The sequence below is a fragment of the Somniosus microcephalus genome, chromosome 2 (genome assembly GCF_052327205.1).
Source record: "Somniosus microcephalus isolate GS21.2 chromosome 2, FLI_Smic_1.0, whole genome shotgun sequence".
In the NCBI taxonomy this organism is placed as follows: Eukaryota; Metazoa; Chordata; class Chondrichthyes; order Squaliformes; family Somniosidae; genus Somniosus; species Somniosus microcephalus.
Window position 1 is genome coordinate 295,332,864 of NC_140988.1, and position 25,663 is coordinate 295,358,526.

The window sequence follows — 25,663 nt, forward strand, 5'->3', positions numbered from 1 at the left end:
AAGCAAAGTTCTGCCACCTGCAACTAATCCCTGATGAAATCTCTGATTTTATGTTGGACCTGCAGCTGTGAGGAGACCACCCACTTGTCAACCCGCCAGGTTTAGCTGGCGTGGTTTAGGATGATCTTGGAACATGCTGAAATGGTCCAAAAATAACGAGGGCCTCTCAAAATAGGCTTAGAGAGGCCCTTAACGAGCCTCTTAACAACTTCTCTGGCCAGCTGGAGGCGGGACCATTTCCCACCCTGCAAAACTAGCACTGGCAAAATCCCGCGGAGGCGGGTTCCGAACCCGCACTCATTTTTTCCGATTTTCCCGCTTCCAAACCCACCTCCAAACCCGCCTCCTCGGGGCTCAGAAAATTGCCCCATATTGATTCTATAAAAGCATGTCAACTAATTTTCAGTATCAATTTATTCATATTTAAAGCCTATTATTCATGTTTCTTTCCTTAATTGAACAAAATTGCTTCTAAGTCCTCAATAGTCATTTGCTTTCTGATGTTCAGTATGTGACTCCACAGCAACAGAAGGACTGTAGTGTTGCAATATGTCACTCATCCATAAATCTTCAATATAACTGGACTGAGCCAGTTAAACCCAAGATATGATTGTTGAAATAACCTTCTGAGCCTAGCATTTTTTTCCATTACTGTTCTAACAAGCGTCAAGCAGCTGTCAGTGTTGGCCTCCTCCTCCATACCCCCTGCCTCGTAAATCTACAGCTGTCAGTGAGGTTTCTAATTATACACAGCTCCTTTTCAGATGGGAACACATATACTCAACCATAGGGATTCAGGTTGAAACAGAGAGCCCAGTGTGGGCAGAAATTCCGAATTAACTGGTCTCGATACATGAGGTATTCAACCTAGCCTTGCGTAATCCAATTAAAAAGATTAGTTTTCTCAAGATTGCTTATGGATGGAAATTAGTTTTTAAGCTTATGTAAGAGGGTCTGCACATGTGTTCATAGTTGATAAAATGCTACTTACTATCAAGGATACAATTTCAGTTTTTTTTCTCTTTCTTTACTTTATTAGACCATATAAAGCGTATTTTCAACATCAAATCTCGCAACTCTGCAGTTTCCTTAATTATCAAATGAAAATTTTCAATTAAACACTATTAGAACTTATGTTTTCAGTTAAATTTAGATCCAAAATATTTCCTACTTCAGTATATTGTAAATCTTTGTGTTTAATTCCCTCTATGTAATATTTTATGCACACCTCTAAATGCAATTGTATAGGTTCCTCTCTGTACTATCATAACACAGCTACCCCCCAAGAAATGGACTTACATGTACTTGCTTGGCATGGTCAGACCAGATTGTAATAGGTTGATCAGTTTTGTAGTTATGGTCCTATAAGTAAAAGTTCACACATAAATACAGAATAAAACAGGTCAAGACAATACATGGTAACAGAAACTGACAATGAAAGGATCTTATAAATGTATAGTTTAAAATAATGAAAGAAAATGGAATTACTTTTGTTCATTTGCCTTTAAGCGAACCTTACATGATTTGAACAAAACATAGACACACGTCAAACAGTAGGTTATTATTGCAAAGAATACTAATAATGAAAAATAAAGCAGAAAATGCTGAAAAAATGCAGCAGTCCTCATTATGGTGTAGAGCTGTACCAACAATGTTAAGTTATTCTTTTCTTTCAGAAGCTGGTGACTTCCAGTATTTTATGATCAGATTTGCAACATTAATAATTTTTGTTTTGTTTTCTCTTGACATATATCTAGCTTGTGTATAACAGAAGTGAATAAGTCAGTACTGTGCCAGCTAAGGTCCTCATCTACAAAGCATTCCCTGAGATGGTAAGATGCAGTTTCTGCATTTTGTCCATATGTTATTTTGCAAACATTCTTGTTTGTTTTACAATCCAGCCATTTGCAGGAAACTACATTTTAGCAGATCAGCAAAAGCTTTGTGAATAGGGGCTGGAGTCAGGAGCAGATTGGGAACTTGGCTAGACCATTCTGCCTTTTCCATGTTTGGATGACTGGACTTTCTTCAGTTTATTTGTACCAGGTATTGAGGCATGAAGTTAAATAATCAGTGTCTTATGCTCAGATGCTTACCATAGTAGGAGGAGGTGGAACAGATTTAAAGCCTTCCATTCTGAAGTCACGTCCTGTTACGGACAGTGATTCTATCGGTGCAAGTGCAAAGGCAGCATTGTATTCGTCAAATACTTCCTTGCTAAAACATGAACAAAAAGGTACAAGAAAAGGGTGTTAGCAAAGGGTTCGCTTAGCATTGTATCAACCATTAAGTTTGTTGCATGCCTACTACTACCATTGCATGGAAAAGCACAAAGAATTGAAGCAGGGAAGCAAGAGGCCTCCAAAATTCTCACATGCCAGTATGGTTTACACATGGCAACAGAAGCCAGATGAAGCAAAACAGCTGGATTGAGGTCTGTCTGTAAAAGTCAAGTTCCATAATAAGCTGAGGAAATGTCATTCAATTAAGCCATCTAAAGTGTGGCACACCAGTTATTTGTGTCAGAGGAAGCAGTACATCAAAAGGGGTTTAACAAAAACAGATGTGCATTATGGCTGTTTCCAAGCTAGCTTTTTGAAAGCAACTTTATTCACCTCCAGAATATGGTGTTACAGTAATAAAGGCCAAACTGAACTTTCACTGTTATTTCAACCAACACAAAGCAGTCTTTCAAGTTTCACTCTTCCAGCTAATTTCTGACATTTGTAATGAGTAGCCAGTCATATGCTGGGTACTTGGTTGGATTTAGAAATGAGGCCAACAGTGAATAAGTTACTACAATAAAATGTAAACAACATTTTGAATGAAACCCGATCAAGATAAAACAAATCGCTGGAATTCAGAAGGAGGGTATTGTATTTCATTTTAATAGTTTTCAATAATGATCCAGAAATTATTTCCAGAAAAGGAATGCTGGTGCTTTAACACTAAAGAAAAAAGAACAAAAAAGGCTTATTTCATATTTCATTGTTGAAAGCAGCAGTGTGTCAGCCAGTCAGTGGATCAGTCAACTTGGACTGAATCAAAGATTCACACTTGGTTAGAAAAGCTGGATTTATTCAGAATCTGATAAGTTCCTATTTTCTAAAATGTTCCAAGTGCCATGGTAAAGAAAAAAAAGCAGGTAACAAGAAGTGGTATGACACATTTCAACTGACGTGTTCTGAGTTTCTACATTAAGATTTTAAAAACAAATGAATCAAGCTTGAGCTGATTTAGAAATGTATCTGTCAGTGACCAGTGTATTGTGATTGAATTTGAACACGTTAAAGAGAAAAAAACAAAGAATTAAGGCCTAGAAATTGGGTTCTGGTCTTGCCAGGGCTGTAGCGCCAGAAAGTTTGCGCCAGCGGTAATGCGGCAGCGTGCGACGAAAATTCGGGTGCGCCGGGCCCAGACGGCGGCGGGCGCTAAAACCCTCCTTTAGCGCCTCAAAACGGGCGTGAACTTGGGTTTCCCGGCGCTAATCCCCCGCTGCGGCACCCGATGCGGTGCGGCAGGCGGGGGAACTGCAGGCCTCCTCCTCCTGTTAAGGAGGAGCTGCCTGCAGCCGACAACTGTCCGGCGGATTGACCCGACATCTGAGCCCGGCACCTCGGGGAAGTGCCGGGCTCGCATGAGACACTGATCAGGGCCGCGGGGGGGGAATGCATGAGTCCGGGAAGGGAGGTGCGGGCAGGCGGCCGCCGGGAACGCGGCCGGCCGCCGCTCCACCTTTATGCGCCGGCGCACACTGGGGGAAGACTCTGTTGCCAGAGTCTTAGTTGCGCCTGCCACGGGCGAGGCGGGCGCAACTGAATTTCGGCTTGGGGCCGGGTTACCACGGCAACCGGGACGCTGCGCACACCGATGACGTCATCGGTGCCGGCGCAGCGCTACCAGTGCAACGCCGATTTAGGGCCCCAGGGAATTTCTCAACTGGCCATAACTCCGGCGCTAGGCCCTCTAGCGCCTCAAATGCGGCGCTAAGCCTACCGAATTTCTAGGCCTAAATATCTTAATAATTATCAAAGTAGCATACTTCTGTGTGCTTGGTGTCTGTGTTACAAACTGAAGCTAGGAAAATGGATTCTTTTCTGGTTGGCGGGGAGAACTGGATAGGTCAGTTCGGGTGGGGCCGCACGGCCAGATGCTTTCCCTTGTCTATGGAAACCTAGTAGAACATTTGGTCAGACTGCTATATATCCCACAGACATTGTGCCCACATGTTTATTATATGGTTTGAGTTTGTTGTGCCACAATAGCAGAATGAATCACCTTGTTGCAAGTATTGGAAACCTTGTTAGCCTACAAGACGCTGGGGGGTTTTGTAGTGTATGTACCCGTCTACCTTTAAGGGAACTATTGAATGTAACCGTTCACCTTTAAGGGAACTACTTTAGGTGTGGCACTATTTGTTTGGCTTCTGTATACTGTAATACCGATAGTGACCACACCAGTATATAAGTGTTGTAGCAGGATTTCTGGGGCAGATTTGCCCGGACCTTCGAATAGTAAAGACCTGTTTGTTTGTTACTTCTGAAGTCTGTGTATTTATTAACTGCACAACCCACAGACTTTACAGTGGCGATGAGTCCGATCGTACCCTGCGGCAAGATTGCCATAAGCAACGAAGAGCGTCGAAGAGAGACAACCGCCCTCGTCGTGCTACCAAAAGAAAACACGAGGCTGCAACAACAGAAAGCAGGAAGACTAACAACAAAAGCTGTATCAGCAACAGGCACTGACTACCCTTCTGCCACGGTGCGGAGTGAGCCGACCAGCAAGAAACAAGGCGGCCGAAGAGACTGTGAGTAGGGGAAGGTGTAGAAGCATCCGGAGGATAAGGGCAGAGCACTCGACCTCGGTCGAGGGGGAGCTGTGCCGGCCAAAAGTCGGGTCCAACGGCGTCGGGTGACAGCCGGACCGCGATCGGCGGGACAATCGGGGCAGCGACCGCAGCCACGAAGCGCTGAGCCTGCGAGTAGGCGCGGGAAGAGAAACCCAGCCGCAGCCGGGGAGGGAAACACCAGTCTGCGAGAGGGCTGGGGAGGCGAACGGGAACCGTGCGGGTGAGAGTCGGGTGCGGAGAGAGAGACTGCGAGGAGCCGGTCCAGCGGCTGAGCTGTTCTCCACCAACGGGGTACTCAGAGCCGGCAAAACCGAACGTGCGGGAGTGGGTGAGAGACACAGCCGAAAACGGGGTGAGAGACCGCGCGAGAGCCAGTCCGGCGGTGAGCTGTTCTCCACCAACGGGGTACCCAGGGCCGGTAGCATTGAACGTGCGGGTGAGAGAGACAGAGCCGGGTACGGAGAGAGAGACTGCGCGAGAGCCAGTCCGACGGCAGAACTGTCCTCCGCTAACGGGGTGTACCCAGCGCCGGTAGAGCCGTGCGGGCGGGAGGAAAAGACATAGCCGAGTAAGGGGAGCTGTGCGGTAGCCAGCCAGCGGCTGAACCTGTCCGCTGAGGGGGAAGCGTACCCCTTCCATCGGGAAGAAACGCGGGAAGCCGCCATTAGGCGGAGAAGACGCCAGAAGCGGGAAACCGCCATTGAAGTGGGCGGGGCGAGAAAGGAAGAGCGGGAAACCGCCATTTTCGCGGGAAAACCGCCATCTTGATTGACATACCGCCATTGAAGTGGGCGGGGAGAGAAGGAAAGAGCGGGAAACCGCCGATTTCGCGGGAAAACCGCCATCTTAGAAACAAATAAATAAATAAGAAATACTGGTGCTGCTCCCAAGGGAAGAAAGATGCCTAAGCGAGGGAATATTAACGACTTTAATTCTGAAATAGAAGACTGGGCCACGTACGTGGAACGCATAGAGATCTATTGCGAAGCCAACAAAATAGAGGAAGACGACAAGGCGATAACATTGCTAAACTCGATGGGGGCAAAAACATACGGGCTCTTGAAGCATCTAATAGCACCAAATAAACCAGCGGATCAGACCTTCGAAGAGATTGTGGCTGTGCTGAAGGACCACTTGAACCCCACACCGCTGATGCTGGCTGAACGATTCAAATTCTACGCAAGAACGCAGAAGAAAGACGAAAGCAATGCGGAATACTTGGTCGAACTGCGTAGGCTAGCGAAATACTGCCAGTTCGGAGGGAATCTGACAGAAGCGCTGCGGGACAAGTTCGTATGCGGATTGTCCAAAGAAGGGACGCAGAAGCGACTACTGGAAGAGAATGACCTCACACTGGACAGGGCTGTCCTTATAGCTGCATCGCACGAAGCCGCAGCGAAAGGAACGGCGGAAATGCAACTAAAGGCGGCGGCACTCGGGGTGGACCAAATTACTTCAAGCACAACAAAATGCTACCGTTGTGGGAAGACAACGCATGACCAGAATCAATGCTGGTTTAAGAACCAAGAGTGTAGGAAATGTGGCAAACTGGGTCACATCGCGAAGGTATGCCGGTCCGGGAAAAAGATCAATAATCAAAGGAAGCCACCACCAGAAAAGTACAACAAGGTACACAAGGTGGCTGAGAAGAGTTCAGACGAACAGAATTCAGACTCAGACCCAAACAACCAGGAGCTGGGTAGTCTGAGAATCCACAATGTGGGTAAAGAAACGGATCTACAGGCCATCTGGGTCATACTAAAGATAGCTGGAGTCCAAATAAGAATGGAGCTGGACGCTGGATCAGCTCTATCAGTCATCAACCGAAGGGACTACCACCGGCTATTCTCTCACATACCTTTAAGAAATACCAAGTTTGTATTACAGACATACACGGGGCATAACGTATACCCCGTGGGGAAAATAAGAGTCAAGGTGAGAGATAGGGGTAAAGAACACCCAAGAATGAGCTTGTACGTATTACCCGAGGGAGGACCACCACTTCTAGGACGGGAGTGGATTAAGAAAATAGACATGGAATGGCATTACCTAAAAGCCATAATGAGGGAGGACTCGGTGCAAGCTATTAGCTCAGATTCTGAAATGGATGATGATAAGACCAAGTCGAAAATGAAGACAGGCAGAAGGACTTATGGTACCAAGAAGAATAAAGCTGCAGAGCAGAACTCCAGGTTGACAGAGAATTCTGAGCCTGTTCAAGCAAAGGATTCATCCATGACGGAAGAACACCGAGCTCGGACGCAAACTTATGTCAAAGTACGACAACAATTAGAACAGTTGAGTGATCGTCTCGTACAGTAGATGAAAAATATGGAAAAGTTCTGGGACACCGAATGGGGGAACCTGGAAAGACTACAGAGACAGCTAGCTCAAGCAGAGAGCGACCATAGAGCTATCATGGTCAAATACCAATCACATTCCCCTGATGCTGTTCAGGAACTAGAATATTTCCAGAATGAACCAAAGGAAGAGGAATCTTCAGGGAGCCAGGACTTTATTCCAGTTCTTCTTTACGACTCCTTACAAGCAGAGTGTGAGAAGTTGAAAGAACAGTTTGAACAGGCCCAGGCTACAATTCAGAAGGGGGTTAACTCGGCAGCCTCCGAAAAGCTAGTTTCAGTAGAAGCATATGAACAACTAAAGGTTGAACATGAGCAAGAAGTCCAAAGGCTGCAGGAGATTCTTGATGAGCTCAAGGCCAAGACAGACTCATCGATAGAAGCTCCATCCATAGATGAGCAATTAGAGGTGAAAATCATGGCAGAGCATGAAAGACAGGATGTCCAAGAACTTATAAAAACATTGAAGGACACCCAAGACAAATATGAGGCGGCAATGTCTGAGGTTCAACAACTTGAAGAACAGATTCAACTGGGAATCCTTGCAGTGGAAGAACAGGACACTGTAAGAATGGTCCCTGAACATGAACTAGAGAGCATCAGGGCGCAACTTTTCCGAGCGCTGAAAGCCAAAGTTCAAGAGGAACGTAAGGTGGAAGTATTGGAGAAAGAGGTGGATGAAATGGAGAAGACTCTGATCCACCGTGTTCTCAGGGAAGAGTTAACGGTCGGCCAACTCCTTCATATGCTGAAGGACAAGACTCTACAAGGGGAACAATCTGAACACGAGCTTCAATCTTCAGGGGGAACGAGTTCGGAGCTCTCAAAAGTCACGAAGATAGCTGAGGTGGCAACACAAATTTTACAAGGATGCCAAAAGTACGTTGAATCACGTCAAGGCGAACAGAAGAAGGTGGAAACCGTTACTTCAGTAGAAGGGTTAAATAGCCTGATAACGCAATTACCGGTGGAAAGGAAGGTATTGAACTCACAAATGAGGTCCGTCGTGAAGGAATGGCAGATAACCCAGGAAGAGCGGGATGAATATGAATGCATGAAGAAGGCTTTTCAAGAAAGATGTTTAGGGAAGGAACCACCGTCAGCTAATGTCCAGACGGGTGAGGAGGAAGAAGAAGTCTCTCTTGCTGGCCTAACTCAGGACGAACCTGAATATTACCATGACCTATTGAGTGACACTGAATATTATGAGGATGTGGTCTGCCCAGCTTGTGATGGAAACTCTCAAAGTGCTGAAATCCAGATGAAGCACTTAAGGTCTAAGGAACATAGAGAGTTGGTGGCGCTACAGCTGGCAGCCGAGAAAGGAGCGCCGAGAGTTTCAAAAAGGCAGAAAAGAAAAAGAAGAAGCAGAAGATAATAACTGTCTAAAATATTAGCACTTCTACCATTCCAGGCGGGACATTACGAAAGGAGCTAAATTAGTTGAAAAACTGGTAAATGTCAAGACAGCCAGTTGGTTGTCAAAGTCCGCACTGCTGGTTCAACAGGACGAAAGTTCAAGCTGCTACGTCAAGAAAAAGGCTATGGAGGAGTCACGCTAGCCAGGTGAACCGGCTACCCCAAAGAAATGTTGTTCGGAACGAGTCAAGATCAGAGACTGAATCTATGAACTGTTTCCGCAGAGACGGAACCTGGGAACTGTTTCCACCGAGATTATATTTGTAAATTGTTTTATATGACATTGACTCCACCGAGATTATAGCTGTAATTTGTTTTATAGGAAGTTGAAGATATGTATGTTTAACGGAGACTCTGTAAGTAATAAGCTAAAAAGGGAGGATTGTAGTGTATGTACCCGTCTACCTTTAAGGGAACTATTGAATGTAACCGTTCACCTTTAAGGGAACTACTTTAGGTGTGGCACTATTTGTTTGGCTTCTGTATACTGTAATACCGATAGTGACCACACCAGTATATAAGTGTTGTAGCAGGATTTCTGGGGCAGATTCGCCCGGACCTTCGAATAGTAAAGACCTGTTTGTTTGTTACTTCTGAAGTCTGTGTATTTATTAACTGCACAACCCACAGACTTTACAGGTTTGAAGTCCACCAGGTCAAAGAAAACACAAGTGAGTCTTGGAGAGTCTGAGGACCTCAGAGGGCAGTTCTGGGGTGGGTCAGACCACAATGCAATTCTCCTCAGTGGCAGCAACCCCATCAGCATATATTCATCAGGGATGGCCAGAATTTGTGGTGCTAGTGTGGAGTGTGGTGAATTTGATACATGATTTAAGTAACTGAATCTGGAAAAGCTCAAGTTGAAATAACAGCAAGAACCCAAAGCAAAGAGCACCCGTGATTGAGTTTGTTGTGGATCTTAATATATACTTGGGAAAAGAAGGAGACTCCTTAACACATAGCTCACGCAGTTAGCAAGCTTTCAAGAAATTCTGAAATGTCATTGTATATGTAACCTTCTTTTGTCTGCTGTTTCAACAGAGGTGTTAACCCATTCATTTTAAATGGATTACCAGCTCCATGAAAACAGTGGACTAAGGAATATCATACATTAAGGGGGAAAAATTTGGTATCGACCATTTTGGGGCGCTAACAATCGGCCAACCGCAAATTTTAGCACCCGGTGCAAATTAGAGGCTCTGGTTGTGGCTGTAGAACGCTCACGGGTGGCCATTGCCCCGGGAGTTCACAAGGATGTGGAGGGAGGTGGCCCATTACATCTCGTCCAGCAGCGTGGTCCAAAGGAGTCACACCCAGTGCCGCAAGAAGTTCAACGACCTCACTTGGTGGTCGGGGTGAGAAGAAACGTGAAATACCACTACATCCCAACATCTCAACCTCACTCTGTGCACATATAAACCGCCAAATCCCCAACACTTAGCCACCAACTGTGCTCATCTACTAACAGTCACATCTACATCTCAAACCTTGCAGACATTAACGGCTATTCAACTATGGTCGGTGTTGTGTCTCCTTGTGTTCTTATTGCTATGTAATACAGACACTTTTAACTCATTTAGTTTACGACTTTCACTCGTTATATTCTTGCTTTTATGATGTTGCTGCCACATGGTGCGGAGTGATACAAGATGTCCGACCTTGCACTGTGCACTGCCTTTCACAGTGTGCCACATAGCAATATAAATACACTAACCAAAGTAGTTCCATATAATGATGTAACAAGTAGTTCCATTTAACGATGTAATAATATAACGATGTAACAGTCGGCACATCTGCCAAACACATGGCTGCACACGCACTCACACGCTGTCCTTTTTCTTGCAGGCCAAGCTATCTCATAACAGGAGGGAGCAGCTACACACGGGAGGAGGCCAGGCAGAGCTGCACCCCCTCACACAGCTGGGGGAGCGAGTGCACAGCATCATCGCGAGCCATGTCGTGGGCACTGTGGCAGTTGGAAAGGTCGACCCCCTTGGGACCAGCAACGGTATGTTCATCACCTCTCCCTCTTCTCCCTCTCAACACAAGCCCTTCCCACTTTCCATCTAAGTATACTGTCTCCATTCCTTGCTCCCTTCCTGACCACTCCCCTCACATTAAACCCACTCTTGTGCCTTTCTGCTTTCAGATAGTGAGCCACCATCTGAACAACCTGTCCCTCAGCCTCCCAGTGGCAGCGACGCGGGAGAGGAGGAGGAACACCAAGCCGGAGCCTCACTGCCTGCATCTCCCGAGAGCGACACTGAGGCCATGCGGGTCACTGGAGGGGAAAAGAGGAATTGGCTCTGATGTGGGTGAAACTCTGGGACCCAGCGGGCTGCAGCAACACCATGGGGAAAGGAAGCTCGGGGGCCATCACCCCGGAGGGTGATTGCGCGCACAAGTTCTGCTGCACAGGACTCGGGTGAGGACCTCGATATCGCGGCGATTAACACACAGGCAATGAGTATGCATACTGAGCTCATGGGTGCAATGGCAAGGGTGTCCGAGAGCATGGATGCACTGGCTAGGAGCGTGGACGAGTCCACCGCCAGCACAGCTGTCATCTGTGCGCAAACCCTCGAGCCCATCCTTGCCTCTTTGCAGAGGATGGTTGATTAGCAGGGAGATGGTGGGAACCCAGACCCCATGCTGTATGTAATGGGTGAGGTGACAGCATCTATTGCAGCACAGGCCAAGGCAATGCAACGGCTTAGTGCTGGAATCAAATCATTGGTTGGTGCCATCCAATCTCAGACTGCTCTGATACAGTCTCAGATTGATACCACACAAGCGCTGACTGCTGCCATCGTAGCTGGGTCGACCACTGTCCACCGGGGATCTGACGGTGCTGCAGCAGGTCTGCAATCTGTGCTCGAGCAGATTGCTCTGGATGCTGTGGTTCTGCCCTGGGGGAGTGGCAGTGTGTTGGTCGAGCAGGAAGGTGCTGTCCTCTCTCAGGATAACAGCATTCCTGCTCCCACCACTGCCACTCCACCATTGCACTTACCATAGCTTATAGCCCAGCTAGCCCAGACTGCTGCCGCCCATGCAGAATTGGTGCCATCTACAGTTGGGCCCTCCTGGCCCAGAGCTGGTTGAGGGCGTCCTGCAAGGCCATCTGCAGTCTCTGGCTCCCAGATTCAGCAGCCTTCCACCAGCTTTGCTGCAGCCGCTGGGGACACATTACGGAGGAGCAGTAGGGTTGGGAGGGGGGTAAGTGCAAAGGGGAGGGAGATCCTTGAGGAAGGCCCACTAACTAACATTTTTAGACCAAATGGGGGGAGTGTCTGTACCAAAGCTGGACATGTTTGTAAATATATTGTTCACTTTGTTAAGAATTATTTCGATGTGCTAAGAACCAGTTCTGTTTGTTAATAAATTGTTGTGTTTGTTTGTTATTGGTTGTGCTTAGTAAGACACAGTTGTTCAGAATAATAAAAATGTTTATTTCAACGTTACAAATTTCCTCATGTTTCTCATTGGAACTTTGGCCGGTCATAGGGGCTGCGGGCTGGCTGTAATGATGTGGTTGTTGAGCCCAAATGCCATCTGCTCTCTCATTCATCGGACGTGCTGTGTAATGAGGCGTTCACGAACGGCCCTTGCAGAAGCAACATTGAGCGCCTCCCTCCCACGTTGTTGCGGCTCATCCTCCTCTTAATCCTCCTCCACCTCCTCCTCCTCCTCTCCCTCCTCCTGAGGTGGTCCACCAATCCCTGGTGGCAATGGCTGGGTCCTCAGAATGGCGAGGTTGTGCAGCATGCAGAACACAACTATGAAAACTGATACTCGATCAGGGGAGTACTGCAGGGCTCCTCCAGAGTGGTCAAGACACCGGAAACATTGCTTCAGCCCCCCGATAGTCTGTCTGATGAGGTTCCTAGTGGCGCTATGGCTTTCATTGTAGGCGAGTTCAGCAGGAGTGTTGGGGTTATGGAGCGATGTCATCAGCCAGGTGCAGAGTAGATAACCCTTGTCCCCGAGGAGCCAGCTGCGAGCTTGATGCGGTGGTTGAAACAGTGCTGGGACACCAGTCTGGCACAGGATGAATGAATCGTGGCTGCTGCCAGGATAGCAGGCACTGACGGCGAGGATGCACTGTCTGTGGTTGCACACCAAATGCACGTTCAGAGAGTGGTAGCCTTTGCGGTTGCGGAACACCGCTGTATTTTGATGAGATTCCCGCAATGCCACATGCGTGCAGTCAATGGCACCCTGAACCATGGGGAAGCCCGCTATCCTTGCAAAGTCACATGCGCGTTCATGCTGTTTGTCTCAGGTCATGGGGATTGAGATATACTCCCTTCTCCTTCTGTAGAGAGAATCTGTGACCTCCCGGATGCAACAATAGACACCAAACTAGGAGATGTTCACAATATCCCCTGTTGAAGCCTGGAAGAAGCCGCTGGCGTAGAAATTGAGAGCGACTGTGACCTTCACTGCCACCGACAGAGACATCCTGGTCCTGAGCTGAGGCTGGAGCTCTGGCTGCAGGAGGTGGCAGAGCTCTGTGACCACCTCCTTGCTGAAGCGGAGCCTTCTATGGCACTGCTCCGCTGACAGATGGATATACAAGAACTGCTCCAGAATACCCTGGGAGGTTAAGGCCTCCTGTGGAGAGCCCTATTGGCCCTCCTCCCTATGGCCATGTTTTCCACTCTCTCTCTCCGCTTCCGCTGCCTCCAATGGTGAAGCTGGAGGGCAAGGCCCCGTGCGAGTACAGCCCCCATTAACCCTCATTAGCTCCCCCAGCTCCCAGCCTACTGCAAACCGTCCCCTTCTACCTGAAGTTCCTAGCGGCAGGCGCTGAGGCAGGGGGCGATAATCGATTTCCGGTCCAGGGTGCTACTGGGGCGATGCGCTCTTGGATGACGTCATGAGCTCTAGGGCGCAGGAGATCGTGGCGGTAGTGTTTATTGCCACCGCAAAACGTCAGTTGAATTTTGCGGGGGGGCGCTAAAATCGCTGCGCACGGGCAGTAAGTCATTAGTGCCCCTTTAGCACTCCCCGGAGGCGCTAACGGGAGGCGCTAACCAACCAAATTTTTCCCCCTAAATGTTAAAAAGAATGTTAAAATATTTTTTATTTAATGTTTGGAAGTTAATATTGCAAATAATAATTTCTGGGCTAAGGTTATTTATGAATGCCTACAAATTACATCCTTGATTTAAAAGAAAAATTCATTCACAGTGCAAAATATTCTTGTATATAATGAATTCATAAAAACCCTTCCACAGACTAAAATAAAGCTAAATGTTTTATTGCCTTGGCCATATTTCGAACAGAGTATTGGAGTGTGCAGTGTATGTGCCTTTAAGTCAGAACTACTTTTACAGCTCCTGTATACTGTAGTACCGGCAGTGACCACACCGGTATATAAGCTTTGCGCATGCCTCTGTACCCCCAGTCTAGAGACTACCCTCCTCCAGTAAAGACATGTTTATTGTTAATGTACAGCATCCGTGTGATTATTTCATAATAGCATATCCACTGAACCACGGATCCAACAGTGGCGACGAGTGTCGATTTGAATCTACCTGCAACATAAAAAAAAAAAATATATAGTCGAGGCCAGGAACACGGGCGTCGACCACGAGCAACCGCCCAGCAGTCAGGCAGAGATTCAACTTCGCAGGGGAGGCTGTGGAGAGCCGGGCTTGGATCCCCAGCCACGACGAGCAGTAAGAGACCGATGACAGGTCCAGCGCAGACCCTTCCCGAGCAGCAGCGGCTGGAGCTGACCGACGGCGGAGAGAAAGCCGAGCAGCGTCGACGGGTTAAGACAGAGGGTGAAGAGCGCAGGGCGCAGCCGGGGGTTGAACACCGAGCGGCGTCGAGAAAAAGAAAACAAACCGGAGAGAGAGAGGGTAAAGAAACAGCCGGGTTCTAGACTGAGCGGCGTCGAAAAATATAAAAAGAAGAACGCGCAGAGCACAGCCAGGGCTCACGGGCTGAACAGGGTCCGCGGGGCGAAGAAAGGGGAGACGCCATTGAGCCGCGGAGAAGAAGGAAGAGCGTGGGAGGCGCCATTTTTAGAAGCCGCAGCGGAGAAAAAGGGCGAGCGCGGGAAGGAAGGAAAGTGCGGGAGATGCCATTTTGTGCCAGCGGAGAAGGGGAAGCGTGGGAGGTGCCATTTGTGACAGTTAACTCACACCCAAGGATGCCGAAGAGTGGCAGTATCTCTATGTTCGACAATGAAGTCGAAGATTGGGCGATGTAGTGTATGTAACTGTTCTACCTTTAAGAGAACTATTGTATGTAACCGTCCACCTTTAAGAGAACTATTTTAGGTGTGGCACTACTTTATCTTGGCTGCTGTATACTGTAATACCGACGGTGACCACACTGGTATATAAGTGCTGTGTCAGGATTTATTGGGCAGATTCGCCCTGACCTTCGAATAGAAAAGTCCTGTTAAAGTTACTCTTGTAGTCTGTGTATTAATTCGCCATAGTACCTACAGACCTTACAGTGGCGACGAGTTCGATCTTACCCTGCGGCAACAATACTTCCGAAGCAGTTAACGAGCGTCGAGAAGAGGCACCCGCCCTCGTCATTCTGCTGAGAGAAAACTCGGGTCTGCAGAACAAGGAAGAAGGAAGAATTCAGACACGAAGCCTTCCATCAGCAACAGGCACTGATTGTCCCTTCTGCCACGGTGGTGAGTGAGCCGATCAGCACGAGAAGCAAGTCGGCCACGGTGACTGTGAGTAAAGGGAAAATAAAAAATAAAAAAATAAACGGAGGATAAGGGCGGTGAACTCGACCACGGTCGAGGGGAAAGGAGCCGGACAGAAGTCGGGCCCAGAGGCGCTGAGACTGGGGCAGCGTGGAGCACGGAAGCCGCGGTACAAGCGGGCTGGGAGACGCAATGGCATCGTGAGACAGCTAGACCGCGACCGGCGAAAAAGGCCGGGCAGCTACCGAGGCCACGAGGCGCTGCGACCGGGATCGTAAGGCGCGGGAAGATATAAAAATAAATAAACCGCGGTGAACTCAGCCGCAGCCGGGGAGGAAAGCACCGGACTGCGAGAGGGCTGGGAGGCGCGATTGGAGTGAAAAAGGCCGGGCAGCGACCGAGGCCACGAAGCGCTGTGACCGGGATCGTAAGGTGCGGGAAGATATAAAAATAAATAAATCGCGGAGAACTCAGCCGCAGCCGGGGAGGAAAGCACCGGACTGCGAGAGGGCTGGGAGGCGTGATTGGAAGCCGCTGAGGGAGAGACAGAGCCCGAGCGAGCGGGAGAGACAGAGCCCGAGCGAGGGAGACTGAGTGAGATCCAGCCCAGCGGCTGAAACTGTTCGCCATCAACGGGTTGTACCCAGCGCCGGTTGCCCTGCCGAGAAAAGGGAACAAGGAACGCACTGAAGCCGACACGCAGGCTGCGAACCCCGAAAGCCAGCGGTCGTCGCCCGAGGGAAAAGCTTACCCCTCCCGCCAGGGGAAGAAACGCGGGAAGCCGCCAGTAGGCGGGGAAGACGACAGAAGCGGGAAACCGCCATTTTCAAAGTGGGCGGGGAAAGAAGACAAGCGCGGGAAACCGCCACATTGAAAAAAAAAAGTTAAAGAAATATTTCGTTGTTGTTTCTCAGGAAGAGTGTGAAGATGCCTAAGCGTAGTAACATCAACGGGTTCGATTCCGATGTGGAAGATTGGGCCACGTATGTAGAACGCATCGAGATATATTGTAAGGTCAATAAGATAGCAAATTATGACAAACTAAACTCAATGGGTGCGAAGACATACGGGTTATTGAAGCATCTTCTATCACCAGCTAAACCGGCGGATCAGTCTTTCGCTAATATTGTTGCTGTCCTGAAGGATCATTTTAACCCCGCACCGCTGATGTTAGCGGAACGATCTAAATTTTACGTGAGAACGCAACGAAAAGAGGAAAGCAACGCGGAGTACCTGGTTGAACTGCGTAGGCTAGCAAAATACTGTCAGTTTGGGGTAAATCTGACAGAGGCACTGAGAGACAAGTTCGTGTGCGGGATGTCGAAGGAAGGAACACAAAAACGACTGCTCGAAGAGAACGATCTTACACTTGATAAGGCTGTCCTTATTGCAGCATCGCACGAAGCCGCAGCGAGAGGCACGGCGAAAATGCAGCGGAAGACAGCGGTACTCAGTGTGGATCAAATGACTACGGGTACAACGAAATGTTATCGTTGTGGGAAGACAACACACGACCAGAACCAATGCTGGTTTAAAAACCAGGAATGTAGGAAATGTGGCAAGCTTGGTCACATAGCTAAGGTATGCCGGTCAGGAAAGAAGACCAGCAATAATAAGTCACCACAGAAGAAGTACAGGAAGGTACATAAGGTGACTGGGAAGAGTCCAGGTGAACAGAATTCGGACTCAGACTCCAACAGCAAGGAACTGGGTAGTCTGAGGATTCACAATGTGAGTAAAGAAGCTGACAGACAAACTATCTGGGTCACACTACAGGTTGCAAAAGTCCAAGTGAAGATGGAAGTGGACACCGGATCGGCGTTGACGGTCATGAATAAGCAAGATTACAAAAAGTTATTCAAACATATTCCCCTACGGGATACGGAGACAGTATTGCAGACATACACGGGGCACAAAGTATACCCCATCGGAAAGATAAAAGTCAAGGTGAGATACAAGGACAAAGATCACCAAGGGATGGACATGTATGTGCTGCCCAAGGGAGGTCCACCACTTCTGGGACGGGAGTGGATCAGGAAAATAAAGATAGACTGGCATTCACTAAACACAATGACGGTAGATTCCGGAAAGGAAGATGTCAAACCTGAACGGTTGTCCAGAATATTGGACGAAGCTAAAGAGGTATTCCAGCAAGGACTGGGAACACTGAGAGGAATTAAAGCAAAAATCAAGATTGCAGAACATGCAAGCCCAAAATTTTTCAAAGCCAGATTGGTACCTTACGCGATACGACCTGCTGTGGAGGCAGAACTGGAAGAGCTTGAACGTTCAGGGGTACTGTCTAAGGTGGACTGGAGTGAGTGGGCCACGCCCATTGTTCCTGTCATGAAGTCTTCATCAAGTAACAAGCCAGGGGGACCGGGAAAGGTCCGCATCTGCGGAGACTTCAAGATCACAGTTAATCCGGTGCTTCACACGGTACAATACCCGCTTCCGCGGATTGAGGATATCTTTGCTTCATTGTCTGGCAGGAAACACTTCACCAAGATAGACCTGGCACAAGCATACTTACAAATGGAAGTCGAGGAAGAGTCGCGCCGGTATCTCACAATCAACACGCACAGAGGCTTGTATCGTTATAATAGACGGGTTTTTGGAGTAGCTTCGGCTCCAGCAATTTGGCAGAGGGCCATGGAGCAGGTCTTACAGGGTATTCCAAGCACTCAGTGTTACTTGGACGATATCCTGATTACAGGAGAGGACGAGGAGGAACACCTCGCAAATTTGAAACTGGTGCTCACCAGGTTGAAGGAATATGGCCTTCGAGTTAATCGCCAGAAATGTGAGTTCTTCCAGAAACGGATCTCGTACTGCGGTCATGTCATTGACCAAGAGGGGCTGCACAAGTCACCTGACAAGATAGAAGCTGTCGTGAAGGCCCCCGCTCCGGAAAATGTATCACAGTTGAGATCGTTTCTGGGGTTGATTAATTATTACCACAAGTTTCTGCCAAATCTATCCACGGTGCTGCATCCGCTGAATGCTCTGTTGCGGAAAGAAGTACCATGGAAGTGGAGCGAGGACTGTAAGAAGGCCTTTCGCAGAAGCAAGGCGTTGATTACCTCTGAGGAAGCGTTGGCTCATTTCAACCCAACGTTACCTCTTCGTCTAGCTTGTGATGCTTCCCCTTATGGAATTGGAGCAGTACTTTCACACAAGTTACCAAATGGCTCGGAAAGGCCAGTCGCATTTGCGTCCCGATCATTGACCTCCGCTGAGCGAAATTATGCTCAGATAGATAGGGAGGCCCTCAGCCTTGTGTGAGGAGTAAAGAAATTCAATCATTACCTGCAGGGCAAGAAGTTCACATTACTGACAGACCACCAGCCGTTGGTGTCCATATTCAACCCTAACAAGGCCGTTTCCACTATGACAGCGCAAAGGCTACAGAGGTGGTCCGTGTTACTTGGGGCACACCAATATGACATCGAATACAAAAGGTCCAAACAGCATGGAAATGCTGATGGGTTATCGCGCCTACCGTTGCCAGTAGTAGAAGAGGCGGCTACAGTGGACCCGGTAGAGATGTTCCACTCATCCATAGTGGAATGTCTACCAGTAACAAATTCGATGATCGAAAATGAAACAAGAAATGACCCGACTCTCTCACGAGTCTACGATTTAACAGTGGAGGGATGGCCAGCACATGGCGAACCAACGCTGCCCGCATTTTCGCAAAGAAAAGAACAGCTGTCAGTGTGCCGAGGAACCTTGATGTGTGGATCTAGAGTGGTGATTCCACCCAAACTTCAGCATAAGGTGCTAAAGGAGCTTCACGAGGGGCATCTGGGTGGAGTGAAAATGACGAACCTAGCAAGAGCGTTTGTGTGGTGGCCAGGTATTGATGGAGACATCGAAGAAATAACCAAAAGCTGTCTAGGATGCCAGGAGGTCCAAAACGCGCCACCACAAGCTCCTCTGCATCCATGGGAGTGGCCCTCATCTCCTTGGCAAAGGGTACACGTCGACTTTGCTGGTCCATTTATGGACTCAATGTTTCTAATCGCGGTGGATGCACACTCCAAGTGGCCGGAGGTAATAAAGATGTCCTCCACCACCACGGAAAAAACCATCACAGTATTAAGGACCATATTTGCCAGGAATGGGCTGCCGGAACAGATCTGTTCTGATAATGGACCGCAATTTGTGTCCGAAGAATTCAGGAAGTTCTTAAAAAGGAATGGGGTCAAGCACTACACGTCAGCCCCATACCATCCCGCCACCAATGGATTAGCTGAAAGGTTTGTCCAGACCTTCAAGAAGGCCATAAAGGCCATGGGTAATGAAGACATCAACCTACAACATAAGGTAGATAACTTCTTGTTAGCGTACAGGAATGCAACACATGCGGTCACAAACCAAACTCCCGCCATGATGTTTTTCAATAGAAGACTAAGATGCCGGCTGGATTTGATTAAGCCAAACGTCAGAAGGGACGTAGAGAACCGGCAATTTCAGGGCATGAATGAAAGGCCAACTAGATCCTTTCAGATAGGTCAACAAGTTTTGGCCCGGGACTACCGTACCGAGAAATGGCAGCCTGGAACTATTGGGAAAAGGCTAGGGCCGCTGATGTATACCGTGCACATTGGTGACAGCATAATAAGGCGCCATGTTGACCAGATCATAGGGTCATCCACAAAGGACCAACCTACTCCACAACCTTGCACGGCTAATGTTGAAGCAGAGATACCCAGAGCACCTACCTCCGATCTGGTAATACTGGAATCAGATGAACCTGACACTGTCCTTCAAGCCGAATCGACCTTGCCAGAAGAACCTACTACCCCGCCGAAAACTACTACACCACCGAGGCGTTATCCGGACAGAGTCAGGAAGCCTCCAGAGAGACTGAATCTGTGAACTGTTTTGCATAAGTTGTATATATATGTTATGATGTTATGTTAATGGGGAATAAGTATGTTGTAAGCTAAAAAGGGAGGATTGTAGTGTATGTAACTGTTCTACCTTTAAGAGAACTATTGCATGTAACCGTCCACCTTTAAGAGAACTATTTTAGGTGTGGCACTAATTTATCTTGGCTGCTGTATACTGTAATACCGACGGTGACCACACCGGTATATAAGTGCTGTGTCAGGATTTATTGGGCAGATTCGCCCTGACCTTCGAATAGTAAAGTCCTGTTAAAGTTACTCTTGTAGTCTGTGTATTAATTCGCCATAATACCTGCAGACTTTACAGGCGACATATGTGGAACATATTGAGGTGTACTGCAGGGCGAATGAAGTGCCAGATGCTAATAAAGCACTGGTTCTGTTAAATTCCATGGGTGCAAAAACTTATGGGTTACTGCAAAATCTAATAACCCCAGAGAAGCCGGTAAACAAGAATTTTGAAAGCATAGTAGAAATCCTACAGGACCACTTAAACCCTACATCGCTGCTGATAGCAGAACGATTTAAGTTCCATAAAAGGAACCAACACAAAGACGAAAGCAATGCTGAGTACCTAACGGAACTGCGCAAGCTATCGAAACACTGCCAGTTTGGAGCGGGACTAGCAGATACGTTAAGGGACAAGTTTGTGTGTGGGCTACAAAGTGAAGGAACCCAGAAATGGCTTCTATCAGAAAAGGACCTTATGCTGGACAAAGCTTTCAGTATGGCAGTATCACACGAAGCAGCCGCAAGGGGCGCTGCAGAGATACAACGGAGACCACAAGAATATGGCACCAATGAAATGTCCTATGGAACAGGGAAGTGCTATCGCTGCGGCAGAACAACACATGACCAGAAAGATTGTTGGTTCAAGGACCAAGTGTGCAGACAGTGTGGGAAAACAGGGCACATAGCAAGAGTCTGCAGGACTGGGAAGAAAACCAACAGTAAGAAATCTCCACAGGAGAAGTACAAAAAGGTACACCAGGTGATGGACAGTGGTTCAGACGAACAGAAAAGTGACACAGACTCCGGAAGCAAGGCGCTGGGTTGTCTGAAACTACATAAGGTAACAGAAATGGAGGACCACCAGACTATCTGGGTTACACTCAACATAGACGGAATCCAAGTGAAAATGGAATTGGACACAAGGTCAGCTCTAACAGTCATAAATCAAAGAGACTACAAGCGGCTATTTTCACACATACCCTTGAAAGCTACAGAGATTGTCTTGAAGACGTATACGGGGCAAAAAGTCTGCCCCAAAGGAAAAATAAGGGTGAAAGTGACATATAAAGGCCAGGAAATACCTAAAATGGATATATATGTATTGCCAAATGGAGGACCACCACTGCTAGGACGTGAATGGATCCGGAAGATACAATTAGATTGGCACTCCATACAGGCACTGAAGGTTGACCCCAAAAAGGATGACGGCGTCACACCTGGACGACTGTCAAAAATGCTAACTGACGCAAAAGAAGTGTTCCAGGAGGGACTAGGAACACTAAAAGGAATAACAGCAATGATTAAAATAGAGGAAAATGCAAGCCCAAAGTTTCTGAAGGCCAGACCAGTGCCTTATGCGATCAGACCAGCTGTTGAAGCAGAGCTGGAAGGGTTGGAATGTTCAGGAGTACTGTTCAAAGTGGACTGGAGCGAGTGGGCTACACCCATCATTCCTGTAATGAAGAGGTCGTTGAATAATACGCCTGGGGAACCAAAGAAGGTCCGCATCTGTGGGGATTTTAAGGTGACAGTGAACCCAGTCCTTCACACGATGCAATATCCGCTTCCACGAATTGAGGATATTTTCGCCTCGCTATCTGGAGGTAAAAGCTTCACCAAAATTGATCTAGCCCAGGCGTACTTGCAAATGGAGGTAGAAGAAGCTTTGAAACATTACCTTATGATCAACACTCATAAAGGTCTCTATCAATACAACCGGCTGGTGTTTGGAGTAGCCTCGGCTCCGGCTATCTGGCAAAGGGCGATGGGTCAGGTCCTGTAAGGGATTCCAGGGACCCAGTGTTATTTGGACGACACCTTGGTCACGGGCGAAAATGACGGTGATCACCTCGCCAACTTGGAGAAGGTGCTCACCAGATTAAAGGAGTATGGGCTACGAGCTAATCGCCACAAGTGCGAGTTTTTCCAGAAACAGATCTCGTATTGTGGCCACGTCATCGATGAAGAGGGGTTACATAAGTCCCCTGAAAATATTGAGGCAGTAGTCAAGGCTCCAGCACCGGAAAATGTGTCACAACTGAGGTCGTTCCTCGGGCTGGTAAACTACTACCACAAGTTCTTACCAAATTTGTCTACGGTATTACACCCGCTGAACACCCTACTGCAAACAGGGGTACCATGGAAGTGGGATGACGAACGTAGACGAGCTTTCCAGAAGTGTAAAGAATTGATCACATCAAAAGAGGTGTTGGCCCATTTCAACCCAGCACTACCAATTCGTTTGGCATGTGATGCATCACCCTATGGTATTGGAGCGGTGCTGTCGCACAAATTCCCAGATGGGTTGGAGAGGCCAGTAGCCTTTGCGTCTCGGTCACTAACCTCAGCCGAGCGCAACTATGCCCAGATTGACAGGGAGGCCCTCAGCCTAGTATGGGGAGTAAAAAAATTCAACCACTATCTGCATGGGCAGAAGTTCACCTTGCTGACTGACCACCAACCACTTGTCTCCATCTTTAATCCTAAGAAGGGCGTTCCAGTGATAACTGCACAGCGGTTACAAAGATGGTCCCTCTTTCTAGGGGCGAATCAATATGAAATAGAATATAAAGGCACGAAACAGCATGGGAACGCTGATGGGCTATCGCGCCTGCCACTGCCTACTGTGGAGGAAGCACCAGCAGTGGACCCTATCGAGGTATTTTATTCGTCAATAATTGAACGATTGCCAGTAACAAACGCAGATATAGAGAAGGAGACCCGCAATGATCCGACGCTGTCACGGGTATATGAATTGACGGTGAGGGGATGGCCAACACATGGCGACTCACTGTTGCCAGCATTCTCATCCAGAAGAGAACAGCTGTCAGTATGCCAGGGGACAGTGATGTGTGGATCCAGAGTGGTGATTCCACCCAAGTTAAGGGAGAGAGTGCTAAATGAGCTGCATGAAGGTCATCTGGGGGGAGTGAAAATGAAAAGCCTTGCTAGGGCTTATGTGTGGTGGCCGGGAATCGATCAACAAATCGAAGACCTAACTAAGAGCTGCTTAGGATACCAGAAGGTCCAAAATGCACCACCACATGCCCCTCTACACCCATGGGAGTGGCCCTCCTCTCCATGGCAACGGGTGCATATTGATTTCGCTGGTCCATTCATGGTCTCAATGTTCTTAATAGCAGTGGATGCTCATTCAAAGTGGCCTGAGGTGATAAAAATGTCTTCAACCACTACAGAGAAAACGATTGCAGTCCTACGGACCATATTTGCCAGAAACGGTTTGCCAGAGCAGATTTGCTCTGATAATGGACCACAGTTTGTGTCCGACGAGTTCCAAAAATTTATGAAAAGGAATGGGGTAAGGCATTACACATCCGCCCCGTATCATCCAGCCACAAATGGATTGGCTGAGAGGTTCGTACAAACCTTTAAGAAGGCGATAAAGGCCATGTGCGACGATGAAATTCCACTACAGCATAAGATGGACAATTTCTTATTAGCCTACCGAAACGCGACACATGCAGTTACCAACCAGACCCCGGCCATGATGTTCTTTAACCGAAGGTTGAGATCTCGTCTGGACTTGCTCAGACCAAATGTGCGAAGAAATGTTGAGGACAAACAATTCCAGCACATCAATGAGAAGCCGACAAGGAGCTTCAATGTAGGGCAACCAGTCTTGGCCCGTGACTATCGAACAGAGAAATGGCAACCCGGAACGATATGTACAAGGCAGGGACCATTAATGTATACAGTGGATGTCGGGGAGAACATTGTGAGATGCCACGTCGATCAGATCTTAGCGTCACAGGAACGCGTCAACCTCATGTCTCGAGTACCTGGGGATGAACCTGACATACCGGTAGCATCTACTTCAGACCCAGTAGCAGTGGAACCCGATGAACTACCTGATAAAAAGGGGTCAGAATCGCCTCTGCACCAAGAACAAGAACCTCCGGAAAGGCGCTATCCCGAAAGGGTCAGGAAGCCACCCCAAAAACTGAATCTATAAATGGACTTTTGTTGTTTAATGTACATGTTGAAATGTTAATTGTTCTTTGAATATTAGGGGTATTACTAATCTAAAAGGGGAGGAATTGTAGTGTATGTGCCTTTAAGTCAGAACTACTTTTACAGCTCCTGTATACTGTAGTACCGGCAGTGACCACATCGGTATATAAGCATTGCGCATGCCTCTGTACCCCCAGTCTAGAGGCTACCCTCCTCCAGTAAAGACCTGTTTATTGTTAATGTACAGCATCCGTGTGATTATTTAATAATAGCATATCCACTGAACCACGGATCCAACAGAGTGGGTAAGTTTTTTTTCCATAAGACAATATTTTAAAAATTTGTATATTTAAAAAAATGCTCTCATCTTTCTCAGAGGCAAGAATATATAAAAGTATATTACTGTTAAAGGAGAAGTAAAATAAAATGAACTTGTTTTTTTGGAGAGAGGGTGGAGAACATGGAAAGACACATATTCCCTTTCTTAGTAAACTTAGTTTCAGTTTACAGTCTACTCCTGGTCATTCAAAGTCATTAAAAGTTTGAATTCTCCAGTAATTTAAATGAATCAATGTAAAAACACAGGAAAGCGGGAATTCGGTGTTCAAAAAATTTAAATGATTATAGAATTCAAATTAAGAGGAGTGACCTGTATACATCCAACAATGAACTCTCTTTTGTGTTTCAATGAGAATACATACTTCTAGTTGTTAGTTGCTTTAAAGCGCTGAACTGACTGCACAAGTTTAAAGCGAAGGCCATGTATTACCATGCTATACATTTGAAAAAAAAAACGGTTCTATCTGCATGCGGGGCTTTTGGGTGAATTGGAATTTTCTCAATTTTCACTCTCTATAGCTCGATTACCAAAATTCTGCACTATTTACACCAGGTTAAAAAAATCTGGAAATAAAAAACTGGTATCAGTAAAAGTGACCATGAAGCTGTTGGATTCTTGTAATAACCCAACTAGTTTACTAATGTTCTTTATGGAAGGAAACCTACTGGCCCAGAATTAGCGATCAGCGGTGAAGCAAAGGCGTTTGCCGCTGGCCCTGAAGAAAGCTGCCCACAGAGATCTCGCGATGTCTGTGGCGAGAAGTTTGACTTTTTCGACATTTGAGTGATTTCAGCGCTCCGTAGTGGGAATTCCCTAGTGCGATGCTGCTGTGATGTCAACAAGCTGTCTAAACAGCCAATCACATTGCAGAACTCTCACAGACCGGGAACC

At 47.5% G+C, this 25,663-nt stretch overlaps 1 protein-coding gene across 2 annotated transcripts in view; it reads right to left on the minus strand.

The window, feature by feature from the left end:
- The window catches only part of spag8 (sperm associated antigen 8), a 76,856-nt gene that overhangs the window by 9,761 nt on the left and 41,432 nt on the right, over positions 1 to 25,663 (minus strand). Inside the window, exons 4-6 of one of the 2 annotated variants that reach the window (XM_085973327.1) lie at positions 2,097 to 2,217; positions 1,300 to 1,362; positions 992 to 1,088 (exon numbers count right to left, since the gene is read on the minus strand). In XM_085973327.1, the coding sequence (XP_085829453.1) occupies positions 1,008 to 1,088; positions 1,300 to 1,362; positions 2,097 to 2,217 (265 nt within the window). In that variant the 3' untranslated portion in view covers positions 992 to 1,007. The remainder of the gene's footprint in view (positions 1 to 991; positions 1,089 to 1,299; positions 1,363 to 2,096; positions 2,218 to 25,663) is intronic. The other variant, XM_085973320.1, reaches the window with a different exon arrangement.